Source organism: Nematolebias whitei, chromosome 9 (assembly GCF_014905685.2).
Source record: "Nematolebias whitei isolate Nwh7 chromosome 9, NemWhi1, whole genome shotgun sequence".
Classification (NCBI taxonomy): domain Eukaryota; kingdom Metazoa; phylum Chordata; class Actinopteri; order Cyprinodontiformes; family Rivulidae; genus Nematolebias; species Nematolebias whitei.
Window position 1 is genome coordinate 49,659,370 of NC_056506.1, and position 19,351 is coordinate 49,678,720.

The window sequence follows — 19,351 nt, forward strand, 5'->3', positions numbered from 1 at the left end:
CTGACCTGAGCCTGACCTGAGTCTGGCCTAACTCTGACCTGAGCCTGACCTGACTCTGACCGGAATCTGACCTGAACCTGACCTGAGTCTGACCTGACTCTGACCGGAGTCTGACCTGAACCTGACCTGAGTCTGACCTGAGTGTGACCCGACTCTGACCTGAGTCTGACCTAACTCTGACCTGAGCCTGACCTGAGTGTGACCTGAGTCTGACCTGACTCTGACCTGACTCTGACTTGAGCCTGATCTGATTCTGACTTGACTCTGACCTGAAACTGACCCGAGTCTGACATGAGCCTGACCTGACTCTGACATGAGTCTAACCTGAGTGTGACATGAGTCTGACCTGAACCTGACCTGAATCTGACCTGACTCTGACCTGAGTCTGACCTGAGCCTGACCTGAGTGTGATCTGAGTCTGAACTAAGTGTGACCTTAGTCTGACCTGAACCTGACCTGACTCTGACCTGACTCGCCTCTGACCTGAACCTGACTTTGACCTGAGTCTGACCTGAGCCTGACCTGAGTTTGACGTGAGTCACATAAAAATCCCACAACATGAAACAGTTTTCTGCAAGTCATTCTGGGTCTAAAAGCTGAAGCGCCTGCTCGCTGCAGTCCCCACCTCATCAAAGTCAGCGATGATCTCGTTGAGGAGCCGCAGACACTCCACGCCCTGGTTGTTCATCTCAGTCTGCGAGTAGAAGTCGGCGAATCCTGGGATGGAGGCGAACATGACGCCCACGGCATCGTAGGACTGGGAGTACAGCTCCTGTGAGGGACAGACAACCCTCAGTCAGCCGCTGCTTTTCCTGAAACAAACATTTGGATTCTTGTGCTGCTGATGATTCTAAGACATCTGAATCTGAATCAGCAGCAGAGGGAAGCTGAAGGTCCAGGATGTCAAGAAACCCCCTAACTCTGTCAGATGAAGGAGAAAAGAAAACGTTGAAAAGAACTCATTCATCAAGGACCGGAGACACTGTTGAGGACAGGAATGTGTCCAGTTTGGACAGGGAGGACAGGTGGTTTGGCAGAGGATGGACACCTCTTTGACTCGTCTCTCTGGGCCGTTCCACATCCATCCACACCTGAAAACACGACAGCTCTCATGTTCGCCTCCTTAGGAAGCATTCAATCGGGAACAACGACCCAAACAAGTCACAGGACGGAGGGCCGGGTCAGAGACTCGTGGGACTGAATCGTTAGAAAAACGACTTGTAAGCCTGGAATTCCCAGTCCATGATCAGACCTGAAGACGCTGCTCAGGAGATATGTCCAGATGTCTTCTATGCAGCCACTTAGAGCAATCTATAGCAGTTGCCCATATAAGCATATACTTGGTATAACCTTTGACCTTGACCTTGAAGCTGATGGATCAGAAGTTATGGGCAGGACAGGAAAGTTTATGGATACACGGACGGACACTAAACCCTAACACATCTGCCTTCGACGGCCGTGCAAAGACTGTGGACCCTCGTTATTAACTGCACCTGTATTTCACCTGTGAACATGCACCTGCTGTGTATGTTCAGGTGCATGTGCATGTGCATGTGCATGTGTATGTGCACGTGCAGGTGTCCTGCAGGAAGGATTGGACATCCCTCAGAGGTGAATGAGCAAAAACACACAAAGTGAAAATCCGAAGCAGTCAAAGACAGAACCGGTGCTTCACATGAAAGTGTCGCAGAAACTCCGTTTTCCAGAAACATCCAGTGGAGTTCCAGTCTCCTCCACCAGGGGGCGGTGTTGTCCCATAACATCCAGCACAGCAGGCCTGCTGACCGGAAGCAGCAGGAACAGCAGTGATCCGTCCTGTCATTATGGGGTTTGTAATAACAGGGCGATGAGCAGAAAGTTCAGAGTTAATAATTCAGGAGACGATCCAGTGAACGACACACGTCTTAAACATCCTCACTGATGTTCTGCACGCCTGATGGGCGGAGCCAAACTCTACACTGGAAACCTGGAAACAGCTGGCCTCATTGAACTCATCTGCTTCTTTAGCTGAGTCACTTTAAGCCCACATTAGTCAGCATTTAATTTGGACAGTCGCTCCTTAAATACACCTCAGGACAGGTCTTGGTTCTGCGACAGGCGGAGGGAACCCGGATCCACCGTGCCTGATCTCAGACTTCAGACCGTGCACACGACAACACACGAATAAAGCACGAACAGAGAAATCCCCTGCAGCCATTCCTTTCCTTCTCTTTAGTCGCTTTGGTTGCCATGGTTACGCAGCGAGCCTCGGCAGGAAGTTGAATAAGTCAAACCTTCATGAAGTCGAACACCAGCCACCTTTAGCTCCTAACCCCCGCTGCAGCTAAAACCAGCCGAACATCAAACACAGATGAAAAAATAAAAAGCTGCTTCACTCCGACACATTCTGCTGAATAATTCTTCAATATTTATTGTCTTATTCATATTGTGTCTCTCAGCAGAACGAGCATCCTGAGCAAGCTGTGGTGGTCATCTTGGCACAAAAACTTAATCAGCTGGAGACTGCTGAAAGTCGTATTCAAATCCTTCAACTGGTTCATGAGATATTTGGCTAACAGGGAAGGTCAAACGAAGCTTGTAAACTTATGGAATGCGGTGAACTCTGTTCCAGGTGACAGGTAACGATCACCTGATCAAAAACCACGTCGCTCCATCTGAGCTAAAGGTCTGCAGATGTTAACATCTGCTCAAGTGATCGGAGGAAACAGAAGATATCGGCTGTCAGATCAGCAGCGTGATCAATAATCCAACCAGAATTAGGACCTAAACTCATCTGACTGATGCATTTTTAATCTCGTTCCTCGTTTTCTGGACCGGCTCAGCAGCAGAGATCATCTCCTCCTGACATTCGGAATTCAGCAGAGCTTTATTTTGAAAGAGCATCGGGGTAGACAAAGACGAAGATGAGGACAATACGGCGATTTGACTCCGACATGTGATAACTGCACAATTACCAGGGAGTTTGTTAATCCAGAACAACGAAGCCCGCAGAACTAATTAGTGCGGAGAGTTTCCGAGCTCGGGCGGAGAGGAGCCGTTTACAGAGCGGTGATGGAGCTTCGACCACAAGTCTCCTCCTGCCGGCCGGCAGCTCCTCACCAGATATTCAGTTACAACGAGACGGAATAAGGGCGACACCGCACGAGCATTTTGAAGCGCCGCTCTTACGACTCGCCCGTTATTCTTTCATTTATTCTCTAAATTTCAGGTTCCGCCTGCAGCTTTGAGAAAACATCAAAATGTGATCGTAAAGCGACCTACGACTGTTCAAAACCTGCAGGACGTGAGACGACGGCAAGAAAAAGGAACAGCTGAACAGTTAGCAGACAAACAGGAACAGAAACAACGAGAATCCGTCTTAGTTCGGCTACTTTTAGCTCTCGTGTTAGCCTTTTGCTTCAAGTTTCAGCATTTTACTACTTTTAGCTAGCATTTTGCTTCTTTATCTTTAGCTAGTGCTTTGCTCATTTTACCTTCTAGCTAGCGTTCTGCTTCTTTTAGCTTCAACAGTTTAGTTTCAGCTTTTTCAGTAATTGTCAGCAGTCGTTCAGCTTTCAGTTTTTATTCTAGTTTGTGTATGAAAAAACCAACAGATATAAAGCAGCTTAATATACAAACTTTTTAGTGGTGTTGATTAACTGAAGTATATTTCTGAGTTCAGCATCTTTTCCTGAGTCTTCAGCTCTGGTTAGATAAAATCACACTTTCGCCTGTTTTACGTTTTAGTTTGTTCCAACTGCTAAAACAAAAAACCCCAAAGTGAGCTCTTTAACAGCTTAATGAGGAACGAGTCTTTTAGTTTCAAATGCTGGAAGATTTCTTATTTTAAAGGGTGCAGCGACAGTTTGAGGTTCAGTCTCTGGTTTCCCGGTAGAGGCGGGAATCACCGTGGCAACCAGTGACTCAGCAGATTCTGAGACTCCAGAAATTCTGCAAAATTTGAAACGTTTTGTCAAAATCTGAACTTTTAAATGGAGGACAACTGAACAAGAGCCTCTTCAGACTGTAGAACTCAAACATCAAACAGGAAGAGGTTGTAACAGGGAGTTTCAAAATAAAGCTTGTAAATTGGTCTATAAAATAAAAGTTTCAAAACGGGACTGTTTCAGCTGGTTGTTTGCCACTTTGTTTTAAACTGAATAAACGCTCGATTAATTTTGGTTGTTTTAAATAAAAAAGATAAAAACCGGTTCCATTCGAGGGTTTCTACATGTGAAAGGCTAAAGGGCACGAGAGGAGCCGAAGTTTGACTCCACGCACAGCCGAGGGCAGCTCAATCACTGCGAGCCGGCTGGCTGAGCTCTGGGCTGCCGACGACAACATGTTATTAAAATCAAATCAAAGCAGAGATTTCCGCCTGAATGAACCGCCCCGACCGCTCGCTCTCCGCTCGCTCAACACGCTTTGAAAAGCAATTACAGACGTTTTCTTCATCGGCTGGAAAAAACCAAAGCTCAGCGAATTCAATGAAGTGGATGAAAAGAACGGCGATGAAAGCAGGTTTTTAATTTCCGAGCGCTTCTGAGAACAAGGCCGGAGGTGTGGAGATGTCAAAGTGGAGGTTCTGAGCAGCTCTGCGGTCGTCGTGGGTTCAAACACGGCCTTTGAACGTTCGGCTTCATATCAGCTGAACTATTTCAAACGTTCGGCTTCCTATCAGCTGAACTTTTTTAAACGTTTGCTTCATATCAGCTGATCTTTTCTAAACATTCTGCTTCATATCAGCTGAACTTTTCTAAACGTTCTGCTTCATATCAGCTGAACTTTTTTAAACGTTCGGCTTCATATCAGCTGAACTTTTCTAAACGTTCTGCTTCATATCAGCTGAACTTTTTTAAACGTTCGGCTTCATATCAAATGAACTTTAAAAAAATAATCTAAAATAGATCTGAGGACGTTTGACTGCTGAAGCCGAACCGACAGACCGACTCAACACAGATGATATTAAATGCAAATGAGAGTTGTATAATTGCTTAAATTAGCTAAAGAAGCTAAAACTGTGCTGTTAAGGTTAAGAGGAAAAAAGAGGCTAAAATCAACAGAACACAATTTAAGAGCTAAAGATGACCAAAAACAGCTAGAAAAGCCCAACAGTAGCTACCAGTAGCAAATATGTAGCTCACCAGCACAACAGAGACAAAAAGCAATGCAATAGTAGCTAAAAGCAACACAACAGTGGCTAAAAGCAAAACAGTAGTAGCTAAAAGCAGTAAAACACTAACAAAAAGGTAGAGCATTATCTAACATAGCAGCAGAAAAAAGTAGCACAATAGTAGCTAGAAGCTAAAAGTAGCACAACACTAGCTAAAAGCAGCAGAACATTAGCTAGAAGCTGAAAACTACACAATGCATAAAAGATAAACACAGCATAACTGTACCTAAAAACAGCACAATAGTAGCTAAAACTAAAAGTAACATAAAAGTGGCTAAAGGCAAAACAATAGTGGCTAAAAACAAAACATTAGCTTCAAAAGGTAGAATATTAGCGAACATAACAGCTGCTCAAAGCAGCACAACAGAGGCAAAAAGCACCACAATACTAGTTAAAAGCAACAGAACACAATTTAAGAGCTAAAGATGACCAAAAACAGCTAGAAAAGCCCAACAGTAGCTACCAGTAGCAAATATGTAGCTCACCAGCACAACAGAGGCAAAAAGCACCACAATACTAGCTAAAAGCAAAAGAACAGTAGCTAAAATCTAACAGCAACACAGCTGTAGCTAAAAGCAGCAGAAAAGGGGATTGAAGCCAAAAAGAGCACAACAGTATCTAAAGCTAGCAAAAACAGTGACTGAAAGTAGCTAAACTGTTGCCTAAAGATAAAAGTTGCAAAAAGGTAACAACAAAAATAACGTGTCATAATAGTAAATAAAAGATAAATGTAGCATACCAAGCGCTAAATGCTAATGCAGCTTAGGAAGACAAAAGCAGAGCGAGTAGCTAAAGCCGATTTCAAGGAGAACGAAGTTTTAGCAGGAACTCTAGAGTTTTAATGTCATTCTATGAGGAATGTTATTTTGAAAAGTACAAAAGTGACAAAAAGCAAAAGTGTCAGCGCTCACCTCCTGGACGAGCCGAACATTCTGATTTATGAACGAGTGAAAAACACAACGTCTACAGAAATACTTCAGCCTGTAAGAAGAAACTACAGAAATACTTCAGCCTGTAAGAAGAAACTACAGAAATACTTCAGCCTGTAAGAAGAAACTACAGACAGGAAAACGCTGAGTCAGCCTTCGGTCAGGAAGTGAGTCAGCAGGTTTCGTGCTGACCTCGTTGTCCCGGTCCTTCTCCAGGAAGTGGCGTGCCACGTGGCTGGGCAGGATGTTCCTCAGCATGTTCTCGTTGTGTTCTCGCAGCTCCTTCATCTCGTTGATCTCCTCCTTGGCCTGGACTCGCCACAGGAAGTCCAGCCGGGCCGTGTACTCCAGCTGAACACAGAACAAAAACAAGCTGCTTCAGGGTTACGCTTTCAAAATGATGACATCACTGAGTAACATGCATCCGTGTTAGGCATCTGTGTCGCTCTGTTAGCAAAATAACTCGTGAACCAATGAACTTGAGAGCTGTGGTGAAAAGCCTGAGCTCAGCGGCCTCATCCGGCAGCTTGTCTTCAAATCTGACAGGAAAGGACCATCGTAGCCAAGAAGTACGAAAGCTTTGTTGTAATTCTGACTAACCATGTGCAGGTAAACAGGTAAACAGGTAAACAGGTAAACAACCACCTGTTTTTCTCACAAACTTAATGCCACATATTTTAAATCTTCAACAGTCAAACACAGAAAGCTCCAAATCGCATCCCCTTCATGTTCCCAGAGCCGGCCTCAGGCCTGATTATTTATTTAAAGAGAAGTTCTGCTGATGGACGAGCGGAGCTGCAGTTCTGGAACGAGCCGCCGAATTAAAAGAATGAATCAGCTCTGCAGCGACGAGCCGCTGCCATCGATCTGAGGAGCTTAATGAGTCCTTCAATTAGCTTTTTCTGAACGGACAATTAATACGACGTCGTCTGAAGCCACCAGAGCCGAACAGGTCCATGGAGGAAGAGAGGGAATCAAATCATCATCGGTCGTGAAAATTCAACTCTGGTTCTGCTGAAGGGGTTCTGAGCAGCGTTCAGATTAATCATCAGTTGGAGCCTTAACGAAGGATAACTTCAGTCCAACGCTCCCTTCTTCTAATTAACGTCAAGTCTGTTTGGAAGGAGCAGAAATGAGACGTTGGCCGGCAGAGAGTGTTGGAGTCAGTCGATGACCAACGCGAGCGCCGCGGGGGTTTCTACTCACCCTGAGAGGAGGACGGCGTGTCCCCGGCGTTAATAAACGTTTAACTCACGTTAATAAATGTTTAACTCGAGCTGCTGTCAGCCCAGAGTCCGATCACCGCAGGAAACGAGCAGCTGATCGACGCCTCGCTGCCCTCGGCTCTGGGACCGGGAGGATCCTGCTGCTGCGAAGCCGCTCCTCCGGACTCGTTTCACCTTAACGGCATTACTTTGTTTTGTTTTTTTTTCATTTGCAGCGTTTGTTGAATCGGGTTTGAAATTTTTCACTGACGTGGTTCAAAAGAAACGAGCGTCAGTCCAAACTGGACTCATCCTCGAGTTTGTGGATGCTGTGATTCGGTTCCAGTCTGACTCAGCCGAGCTGGGCTTCATTTTGTCCTCCGTTCAGCTTTTGTTCCAGTCCAGAACGTTTGACTGGTTTCTGGAACACAGTCTGCCACGTTGCTGGTCCACCTGGTCTTCATCCCTGCTGCGCTGGAACACAGATGGTCAGATCTGATGCTTTGGAGTGATCTGACTTTCTCCTGAGATCACAAAAGCTCTTCCTGGTTTCAGACCTATCGGGACAAATCCAGCAACTCTTTCTGGTGTTGGAGACTCGGGAGTCCTCTGTCATGGTTTTAGGTAGACCTAACCCAGGTAGACAGAGATGCAAGGGACCCGGACCAGGTGTAGAATAATGCTCCACTGAGGAGTGAATGAAGACAGAGGGGGTAAGTGAAGAAGAGATGGGAGGCTGCAGAGATAATGGAACAGGGAACAGCTGTGTGTGTGGGCGTGGCCTGACTGAAGAGCAGGGACTAACAGTGGAAACGTACTGGGAGTAATGAACTGGTGGCAACAGGGAAACACAGAAACAGAACTAAAACATTGAAAAACTCTGATCTTTGGCTTCTTGTGAGCAACTGCCCATCCCAACGCACCCGTCTGTTTTCAGTCAGCTGTCTGTTTTCTGTTACTGGTCTGCTCCGGCACATTTCAGTTTGGTTGCCACGTTCCCCGTCAACGTTTGTTCTCAGTGTCCCTGCTCACCCCTAAATGACCTTCACCATCGTTCATTGCACCATGACACATGAACATGACTGTACATTAGGTGATAATGGCATATCATGACTTCTGGCTACTTTAGCTACTTTCTACGTCAAGGAGCTGATAAGGCTGGGCACGATCGTCCCAGTCTGTGTCACCATGCATCTATGCACCAGAATGGTGGTTCCCAAACCTTTCTGCTTTCAGCTCACAGGATCATGACCCTGAATATACTACTGAGGTAAACAAACAATGATACTGAGATTTTAGAAAAAACATACTATATATATCTTTTAATGTATGTATAGCCGTTATTTCTTTTACTTTGTAACGAGTATGGATAAAAGTGCTATCAGTGATATATTTTTGATTTTTGTAGATCTTCAAGTCCTCACACTTGGTGTTTCAAGACCCCATGTGGGATCTCAGCTCCACTTTGGGCACTGCTGCACTAGAAGATCTTGACTCATTGCCACAGGCTTCACGCTGTTGTTTCCACGCCCTCATCAAGATCACAGCCGAACCCTTCGGCCGGTCCAGCATCAGATTCTTGTCAACCAAACCACGCTGGTCCTGGACTTGCTCAGTCAAATCATGGACCTGTCACACCTATTGTTAATGGGTTCCCTGAAGTCCTCACCCAGTCCTTGCAGAGATCATCTATGTTTTGGCTGATATTTACACAGTGAGGAGGCCATCATCAGCGTGAAGCTAACCCCAGAGAGAGATTTCTTTCATGGAAGCTCACCGTTGTGACAGAGGCAAAGCGCTACACGCTGAACCTGAAGGCTTCGTCTTGAGACTTTGGTTCACTTCTGCTCTCTTGCTTTGCCGATTCAAGTGTCTTCAACCTCGAGTGGCTTCCTGCCATCGGGAGTTTTTACCACAGTTGTCTCTGTACCAGAGTGTGCACATTAAAGTTTCAAGCAAACAAGACTAAAATATTCATCCTGTTATTAAAACCCACTCCCATCTGGTCACAACCATCTGTGGCTGGGAGGAGAGGAGATTTCAGACGCTCCGAACTCTTACGTTGTCGTTCTGGAAGCCAGAATTTTACCTATTTTCAGAAAAGAGGAGATCATTTTGGACCAAACCAGATTGTTTTACACAGTCCTGTTGTAAAACTTCTGCAGGAACCATAACAGAGATGAGCTTGTTCATTTAGTGGATTGGACCAAAACCAGAGGCTGGCTCACATAAAGCAGTGGTTACTTTGGAGACACACACTGGTGATTCCTCTGGTCCAGTTCATGAATAAGTCCTCCTATGAGGACAATATTCTGGATTTATCTTGAGGACTTCATTTATGAGACAATAAAGGATTAGGTTCATTTTAATTACAGTGAGGAAATCCTTACTGCCTAACACATCCTAAGGTAAAGGCACCCAAACGGCTTCATCTAAACCCCTAAAACTGTTGAACAGACTTGCAAACACCAACAAACACTGATGTCTGGACCGTATGTGTAGGAGCTACACCTGTGAGTTCTGCACGAGATTAAAAGTGGATGCTCTTTTGGTGAATGTTGGAAAATTCCCCATAACCAGGCAATAAAGTGGAGTCAGTCAGTGAAAGGAATGATAAAAAGCTGAGAGCTTGGAGCGGCACAGAATGTGTGACAACTCTTTGAGTTTTTTACTGCCCAGATATCACAAGCTACACATTTAACAAGCCCAAAATACAAGTGAGACGGTGGTAATGAAGCAGGTCATGAGCTAAGATAAACGGAGAGAAACAGTCCGTTCCTTTTCTCCGCTCTAATTGGCTTTTCTTCCCGTCACGATCAAATCACTTACATTTCCTGTGAAAGAAGCACTAACTAATGTTTTAATGCCTTTCTTTCCCAGAGAGGACGGTGAGTGTTCAGAAACAAAGAACGGAGAGCCATTATTCTTATTTCAAGGTTCAGCCGAGGCTTTCTTAGACCTCTGCTTGGTGTTAATGAGACCCAGAGTTTCTACCAACAACCGTCTGACTGAAGAACCACGGAGGTCGAATCACTGCACAGAGCTCAGAATCTTAAAAAAGTGCTTAGATAAGAGGAAACTTGCACAACACTTCCTCTTGTGCCATTCCTGCCACGTAGCAGTACTTTTTTAAAGTGACCTCTTAAAGAAAATTTCAGTTTGAAAGCATCAATATAAATAAAAACTCTGCTCTACTCACATCACAATATACTCCTGCCATGACCTAGGTGCTCGCAGCTTAAGTAAATGGTGATGCAAGGGCGCTTGCAGACACATTTAGGACAAATGCCAGTGTCTTACAGAGCTGTGACACTTCAAAACTAGTTGGAGGCTCAGTACGCCAACTAGGGGACTGCCTTCCCCCACCATGATGACATCTGTGTCCCATCAACAGGCCACGATCAGTGAAGTCGGGCACCCAACTCTCCACTTCCACCACAGTCAGGACTGGTGCACCTCAAGGCTGTGTACTGAGTCCACTCCTTTTATGCTCTCTTTACACGCCATTCCAGTTCACTGACACCATAACAAAGTCAGACTCATTTCATCGCAGAACAAGACACACCACAGAGAGGAAGTCCAGCCACTGGCAGAGTGGAGCTCAACACAACAACAACACGGAAGGTCATCACAGACTTTTGGAAAACTAGAAGAGACCACCTCCTTTGATGAAATGAGAATTTATCAGAAGCTGTGGGTGTACTTCTATCATACAACAAAAAATAATTATTCTGGACTGGAATTGAACACGGAATGTAAGTAAACCTTAATGTTTTTGGTGCAAGATATTCAAGTGGGGAGGAGTTACATCAAGTAGAAGAACAGAGGGAACCATTTTCTTTATGTTTTGTTTGAGGCAGAGCAGAGTGACGGATCATGGCGAGTCGAATGAGCAGTTTTATCCATCACTACGCACAGTAGTGGCCAGGGGGTGGCCATTGGTGGACATGACCACCATAAATAAATCCTCCACCACCTCAAAGAAGGAACTTTACCTATTAGCCATATTAAAACTAGAAAGCATAGCTTCCTCAAATGACAGGGGTGGTCAGTTTACCTATGGTGGTGGCCATCTTGGATTTTGACTTGGCAACCCAATTTTCAATTGTGACCATTCCTACACCTAGATGAAGCTGGAAGTCGACATGTTGCTTACTTTTCAAGCTATCCAGCTCACAAGCTGGACGGATGGAGGGAGGGTATTTTCAGGTCCCCTTGTCTTTTCGTGATAGCGGACAAAAATGGTTTGAGACACCAGAAACAACTGTAACCAGTTTAGAAAAAACCATTCAAGCTACAAAGCTACTACCGTTTACAGTTCACGCATGGAAACTGAGAAGCTCCGTAAACATTTAGAGACATTTTAAGACTTCTGTATGATTATCGTTTACCAACTAGTCACCGACAGACCCTATGAAATGCTCCCCAAACCGGAGGATCACACTAACATTTGACCCTAAACGCAGCTTGAAAAACATCCTTATACCTACAGTTTCTGATAAGAGAACTGACTCCCACTTAATCCAGGAGTTATAGAAGACTGGTAACAAATATTCAGGTGACTGGGAAGCAAAATACATTTTCATGTGAGCGATCAGCACATCCACTGTTAATGTTACAGTCTTCTGTTCACTTCATTAAATCATTAGTTCTAAAAATAAAGCTGTGACTGAACCTTCCCGCTAAGAGCAAACAGTGTCTTCTACATTCACCGGTCCTGATGCATCTCGCTGCAACATGTTTCAGAGCTGCGGGTGTTAACGAGCTCCCGCTGAGACCTGCCGTTGTCTCTGCCTCGCCAAACAAGTGCTCGAATTGACCCAGAGGAAATCAATACTGTATGCTGCTGGATGACTTCAAATACGGCTGCTTTCTGCTTTCATGAGGCTACAAAAGACCTCCAATTACATCTGTCCCCCCACCATCTCCATCCGGCGCCGAGCCGCTGAACCCCCTGATCAAAGGTTGCCATAGAGAGAGTATAAAGCAGCAGGGCGGCCGCAGTGTCCTTCAGACTGCCGACCTGTAAAATGTACCGCACGTAAACCAGTCGGGTGGTTTGTGTTTGGTCATCTAAGATCATCTCTTTTTTTTTTTTATCTCAGAGCTGAAAATTCAGACCGTTCACATCTGGTTCCAGCTGCACGAAACTGTGAATGACTCAGCCACGCCGGAGCAAACAGAAAGCTAAAGACGGTGGCTTCAGACGACCTCGGCGTTCTCCGCTTTCTCTTAGAAAGGCAAAGTCACGAACGCACAAATGCGTCTGCACAGAGCATGTTCCTTTGGTTTGGAGCGTAGGCGTCCCTCAGGGCAGCATGGCCACATTCAGGAGACGGTTCTGGAGTCACGGATGAGATTGTTGGGCGTTTTATTTGTCTTTGAGATGTGAAACTCAGTGAGAGGGTCTCAAAGTGTTTTTCCATTAATGACGACTGAACGTGTTGTCATGTCCATCGGATACCCTGGAGACTCTATGTCCAACTGAACGGCACCACTCAAGGGTTTTTAGAGTCCAGGTTGGCTAATGGCTAGCCAAACGAGCACTCCTTGTTTCTTCAGGCTTTTTGAAACAACTGTTTGAAAAAAATGACGTACCAGCATGAAGGAAAGCTACAGTAGCTACTCCTAAACCTCTACTCTTCAACATGACACGTTCAGTTTGTCGCTGTTTTCTCAACAGAACAGCGTCCACGTTACGACCATAAGCCCTTTACGGCCCCATGAGTCAAACTCAAGGCCCGCGGGTCAAATATGGCCCTTGTTAACATCTTACCTGGCCCCCAATATGACGTTTTAACAATAAAATATCTTAATCGCTTCTCGTTTAACTTGAAAATGTGAGAATACTTCATTTAGTGCAGACTTATCACAGTTGGCCAACTTTGGAGCCAAAAATCATTAGTTTGAATTTATCCATGTTTTTCCAATTTGTTGAGGGAAAAGTGACAGAGACATTAAATCAAACGGATAAACTCTTGTTCAGGGATCTGTAACCAAGAAAAGACGTCAGGTCTCTGAATGAAACTGGCCCTTTGTTTGAAATACGTTTTTGATTTTGACGCCTTTTGTAACAAGTTCGACACAAAACTGACACGTCGATCCGGAGAAAAACACTTAGGATCAACATAAACACCACAAGGCTACAAGGAGCAGAGGTCACAAAGGAGCAGGACTTCAAGGACTTGGAGTCCACTGTCCAGGAACATGGGGAGTGTGGTCAAGAGGTGAAGAAGAGAGTCCAGGCAGGATGGAGTGATGGAGAAAAGTTTCAGGAGTGATTTGTGACAAAAAAGTGTCAGCAAAGGTCAAAGGAAAAGTTTACAAGACAGTGGTGAGACCAGCTGTGTTGTATGGTCTGGAGACAGAGACATGGACAAAAAGACAGGAGACAGAACTGGAAGTGGCAGAAATGAAGATGTTGAGGTTCTCCTTAGGAGAGACAAGGATGGAGAAGATTAGGAATGAGATCATCAGAGGTACAGCACAGGTTGAACAACTGGGAGATAAAGTTAGAGAGGACACACTGAGATGGTTTGGACATGTCCAGAGGAGGGACAGTGGTTTGGGCATGTCCAGAGGAGGGACAGGGGTTTGAACATGTCCAGAGGAGGGACAGTGGTTTGGACATGTCCAGAGGAAGGACAGTGGTTTAGACATGTCCAGAGGAGGGACAGGGGTTTGGACATGTCCAGAGGAGGGACAGTGGTTTGGACATGTCCAGAGGAGGGACAGTGGGTATACTGGTAGAAGGATGTTAGAAATGCAGCTACAGGAAAAAGACAAAGAGAAGACATATGGATGCAGCTAGAGAGGACATAGAGGTAGATGGAGTGAGGACAGAGGACACACAGGACAGAGAGAGGACAGAGTGAGATGGAGGAGGAAGACCATTAGAGATGTGATGTTGGTGAACGATCCGAATCATCTGAACGTCTCGTTACAACAAGTGAAGAGCTGCTCCTGCTTTACTTTTTATTCCTCCTCGTCACTTCTTCATGTTTTCCTCTTTAAGTGCAGAGACAAAGAGACACTCGCTCTATGGCTCTCCTGCGCTTTGTCACTGAGACAAAGGAGAACAGGGGAGGAGTGCAGCAGCTCGGGTGTGTGGTGTGTGTGTGTGTGGTGTGTGTGTGTGTGTGTGTGTGTTAAGGGGGGGGGGGGGGGGGGTCCCAGACACTGACAATGTATGATAAATTCAAATGTAATAAAATGAAAATGAAAAGGCAAACAGATCGTCAGAGCTCCATCTCTAATGACTGAACTTCAGAACTCACTCTCTTCAACAAAAAGGATTTAAATTCAAAACATGAAGAATTATCTCGTTAATCTCAACAACTTCAAATAAGAAGCAAAGACAGAAGTCAAAATAAACGAACAGAGACTTTCTGCTGATTAATCAGGACGATCTTCACACAGAGCAGATGGAGAAACACCGGACCCCTTAGAGAACCGGCCGCCACGTGTTGTCGCTCAGACACATGTTGGGGATGACTCTCAGCTACCACCACGTCAAACTTCAGCCTAATCTCACAGACTTTTACCCATTTATGTTTGAAACAATCACTAACAAACCTGCACACACAGCTAAACTTCGGCCACAGACCTGCTCCTGCAGCCGAAACATCTTCAGCTCGTTAAACGTTTTGAGCTGTCATGAATGAAGCCGGCGGGCACCAACCTCCATCTAGACCAGGACGAGCAGGAGGTGCTCAGAACGGATGACGTCATCAACAACGTGGCCTTTAGCTAACGGATCAGGCGACTTTACGCTGGTTTGAAGTTAACGGTTGAGTAACTCTGTTGGTTTCTGCCACGAAGAAACTTTTCTTTCTGTCCCAGTGAATCAAAGCGCAACTCAGGACGACAAACTGGCGAGTTTAAGTGAACCAGCGGCGACTGCAGCACAGGAAGTTCAGTCTGAAGCCACCGGCCGTTAAAGCGAACCTTCGGTCGGAGCTGTGCAGGAAACAAACGGTCCACTTCACCAAAACACAGATGAGTTCATCATCTGCAGCAAAACGTTTCACTTTGAACACGTTAAACCACCGCGCTGCGTCTGACCCATGCACAAAACCTTCAGCTGCTACAAAACAAACAAGCAGCTTCTTCTTTAGCTAATTACCGTTGTTGGGTTTTAAATATCCTGCAGGACAAAATCCAGTAGTTTTGTTTAGAAAAACACAATTCTCAAGAGATGTCACATAATTTTATCTGAAAGGAAGCAGCTGTTGACTTCGCTAAAAGCAAAGAATTAAATCATGAATCAGTTGTTTTGGTTCTTTCCTGAAATTAAACTTAATTATCTCCGTTCTGTTTGTGTCTCTTCCCTTCAACCAACGAGGACGATGTTCGGCTCTTTACTCTTTTACTGGCTGCGTTTAGAGGTAATAAAGGATCGGTTCTGGTTTGTTCAAAGCTCCATCTTGGACTTACTGATCGGAACAAAACAGGTTTTCTTATAAAACAGTTTGAAAAAGGCTCTTGAAGGAACGCAGATCCCTCGGAGCGTTCCCCCTGAACATCCAGTTCTGCTGAGAAGCAACAGATGTGGGTTCAAACCTGACTGTTAAAGAAATACATTTAAAAAAAAAACTCCCGTTGGCATGAGAAGAACTGGACACATATAAACAGATGTGCTGCAGCTGTGACAGGTGGGCGGGGTGCAGGTGGGAGTGGGCGTGGCCAGCTTGACTCAAGAAGCAGAAAACTAACAGGAGAAGTGAGTGGCAGGTCAAACACACAAGAATCAGAAAACATGAGAACAGATCCTGACAGACGACTTCCTGAAGGTTTCATTAAAACCCGTCCAGTGGTTCAGGAGATATTGTGCTAACAGACACAGCTGAGTCCAGATGGCAACATTTTAAACAAACACGTTGAGGCTCCGTCTCAACCACCAAACCAAAGGTCCGCGTGTTTAAATGTGACTTTCATCGTTTTGTTGTAGCAGCCGGATACTGTCTGTCCGTCCGTCTGTCCGTCCGTCCATCTGTCCGTCCGTCCATCCATCCATCCGTCCGTCCGTCCGTCCATCTGTTCGTCTATCTGTCCGTCCGTCCATCCATCTGTCCATCTGTCTGTCTGTCCATCCATCCATCCATCCACCTGTCTGTCCAGCCGTCCGTCTGTCTGTCCATCTGTTGGCCCAAACATCTGTCCATGCATCTGTCCGTCCATCCATCTGTCTGTCCGTCCATCCATCTATCCATCTGTCTGTCTATCCATCCATCCATCCATCCATCCACCTGTCCATCCGTCTATCCATCTGTCCATCCGTCCGTCTATCTGTCTATCTGTCTGTCCATCTATCCGTCCATCTGTCCATCCATCTATTCATCCGTCCATCTGTCCATCTGTCTGTGCATGTTGTGAGCATGAAAACCTGAAAAATCAGTGAGTACCGACCTCCATGCTGCTGTGTGGCTGCGTCTAGACGTTAAATGGGTTTCCACATCAAAATCCAAGATGGCAGCTGCCACATATGTTTGTAAACATGACACCACGATCATTTGAGCGTTCTCCTTTTTATTTTGTTTCAAAGTAAAGTTTCCTCAAATGACTGAGGTGGCTGAAGTCAAGTCATCAGATTTATTTATAGAGCACATTTAAAACAGAACCTGTTACCAAAGTGTTTAACAAAAACAATAAAAAATCACAGCATCAAATAAAAAGTAACAAGATATATTTACAGCACGTGGGATAAAAATATAAAACACAAGACATAATTAAAAACATTGAAATAGTAAATCAGATCATCCTGAGTCAAAAGTCAAGGAATAACAACAAAAAAGCATCAACTCGGTCAGAAAGAATGAAATACTGAATCAACTGAAGGACAATCTATGGTGGTCAAGGCCACCATTAACCCCCCTCCACCATCGCTCCTGGTGGTAAAATCGCTCCCTCCTCTCACCATCATCCATCACGCTGCGCCGCCTTGGACAAACTAACAACTAAAGAAACCGATCTACGTTCTCCTCCTCAGTGTAACTCCTCCACACTTGAACTTCTCAACAAAAACATTCAGGTTCACTTCATTCCATTCGTTCAGTTCCAGTCCAGAAAAACACTCGTGGAAAACTACAACCCTTCTCTGTTCAGACCCGTCCTCAGAGAACCGCTCGTTAAAACTGGAACTCTGTGATTAGATTTGTCTTCACACACCAGAAATCCCATCATCTGTCGGCACCAGCACCATAAATAAACCAGCAGAACCCACAGATATCCAGCAGGGGGGCCAGGATCGTCTTTTCTTACAACTGATGAGATGTTCTTACAACACGGCAGTGAGAAGACAACAAGCCAACTGTGGATCAGAGGGGGAGGGTCCAAAAAGACCAACAGCTCAGAAACAGTAGGAGTCGTCTTACCTGCTGACCATGGTAAAACACGGCCAGGAGGAACATGGCCATCAGGAGCAACGACGTCTCTTTGGTTCCCAGGAAGTTCCTGACGAAACACGAGAAGATGAAAGTCTGTCAGATTCTTGTTTGTTTGTTTGTTTGTTTGTTCGGCTGCTCGGACAGAGAAAGTTTTATTTATTAAAAGTGTTTTCAGGCACAAAACGCCAAAAGCTTCAATCTGAACCTGGTTGCATGTGAAGTTATAGAACCTCGGAGAACCTCGGAGAACCTCGGAGAACGTGACCAGTGTTTCTGACGCACCAGCTAACAGGACGTTCCACATCTTCGAGGAGGAAGAAGAAACAAACCTTCTAAAAATAAAAACCTCAGCAGCTAAATCTAAAGGAATCTAACAGACTCCGCCCCCTGATCCGATGAGAACAAGCGCTGTGCACACCTGTCGACAGCTGGGCTGTAAACACAACAATCTTCTCCTGGACAAACGTTTGATGGTCAGACGAGACAAAGGTGGAGAAGTTTGGACTCAAACCTGAGAACCAACTGCCCAGCACGGTGGTGGCAGCATCATGCTGTGGCACTACTGACAGGATGGAACCATGGAGGATGACTACCTGAAAATACTACAAGTTCACCTGAGAATACTTCAAGTTCACCTGAAAATACTTCAAGTTCACCTAAAAATACTACAAGTTCACCTGAAAATACTACAAGTTCACCTGAAAATACTACAAGTTCACCTGAAAGTACTTCAAGTTCACCTGAGAATACTTCTAGTTCACCTGAGAATACTTCAAGTTCACCTGAGAATACTTCTAGTTCACCTGAGAATACTTCAAGTTTGCCTGAAAATACTTCAAGTTCACCCCAAATGACAAGCTGGCTGGTTTCAACTTGGACACAATTAGGTGTTCCACCCAGCCTCTAATCGGATCAATCATCAGAACTGGTCTGGATCAATTGTCAGAACCAGCCTCTGGTCTGGATCAATCATCAGAACCAGCCTCTGGTCTGGATCAATCATCAGAACTGGTCTGGATCAATCATCAGAACCAGCCTCTGATCAGATCAATCATCAGAACTGATCGGATCAATCATCAGAACTGGTCTGGACCAATCATCAGAACTGGTCTGGATCAATCATCAGAACCAGCCTCTGATCGGATCAATCATCAGAACTGGTCTGGATCAATCATCAGATCCAGTCTCTGATCAGATCAATCATCAGAACTGGTCTGGACTAATCATCAGAACCAGCCTCTGGTCTGGATCAATCATCAGAACTGGTCTGGATCAATCATCAGAACCAGCCTCTGGTCGGATCAATCATCAGAACTGGTCTGGAAAAATCATCAGAACCAACCTCTGATCGGATCAATCATCAGAACTGGTCTGGATCAATCATCAGAACCAGCCTCTGATCAGATCAATCATCAGAACTGGTCTGGACTAATCATCAGAACCAGCCTCTGATCGGATCAATCATCAGAACTGGTCTGGATCAATCATCAGATCCAGTCTCTGATCAGATCAATCATCAGAACTGGTCTGGATCAATCATCAGAACTGGTCTGGATCAATCATCAGAACCAGCCTCTGGTCGAATCAATCATCAGAACTGGTCTGGACCAATCATCAGAACCAGCCTCTAATCGGATCAATCATCAGAACTGGTCTGGATCAATCATCAGAACCAGCCTC

At 45.2% G+C, this 19,351-nt stretch overlaps 1 protein-coding gene across 1 annotated transcript in view; it reads right to left on the reverse strand.

The window, feature by feature from the left end:
* adcy8 (adenylate cyclase 8 (brain)) overlaps window positions 1-19,351 on the reverse strand; it is an 85,112-nt gene that overhangs the window by 4,500 nt on the left and 61,261 nt on the right. Inside the window, exons 13-15 of the mRNA XM_037682446.1 lie at window positions 17,660-17,738; window positions 6,274-6,432; window positions 626-772 (exon numbers count right to left, since the gene is read on the reverse strand). Coding sequence (XP_037538374.1) covers window positions 626-772; window positions 6,274-6,432; window positions 17,660-17,738 — 385 coding nt within the window. The remainder of the gene's footprint in view (window positions 1-625; window positions 773-6,273; window positions 6,433-17,659; window positions 17,739-19,351) is intronic.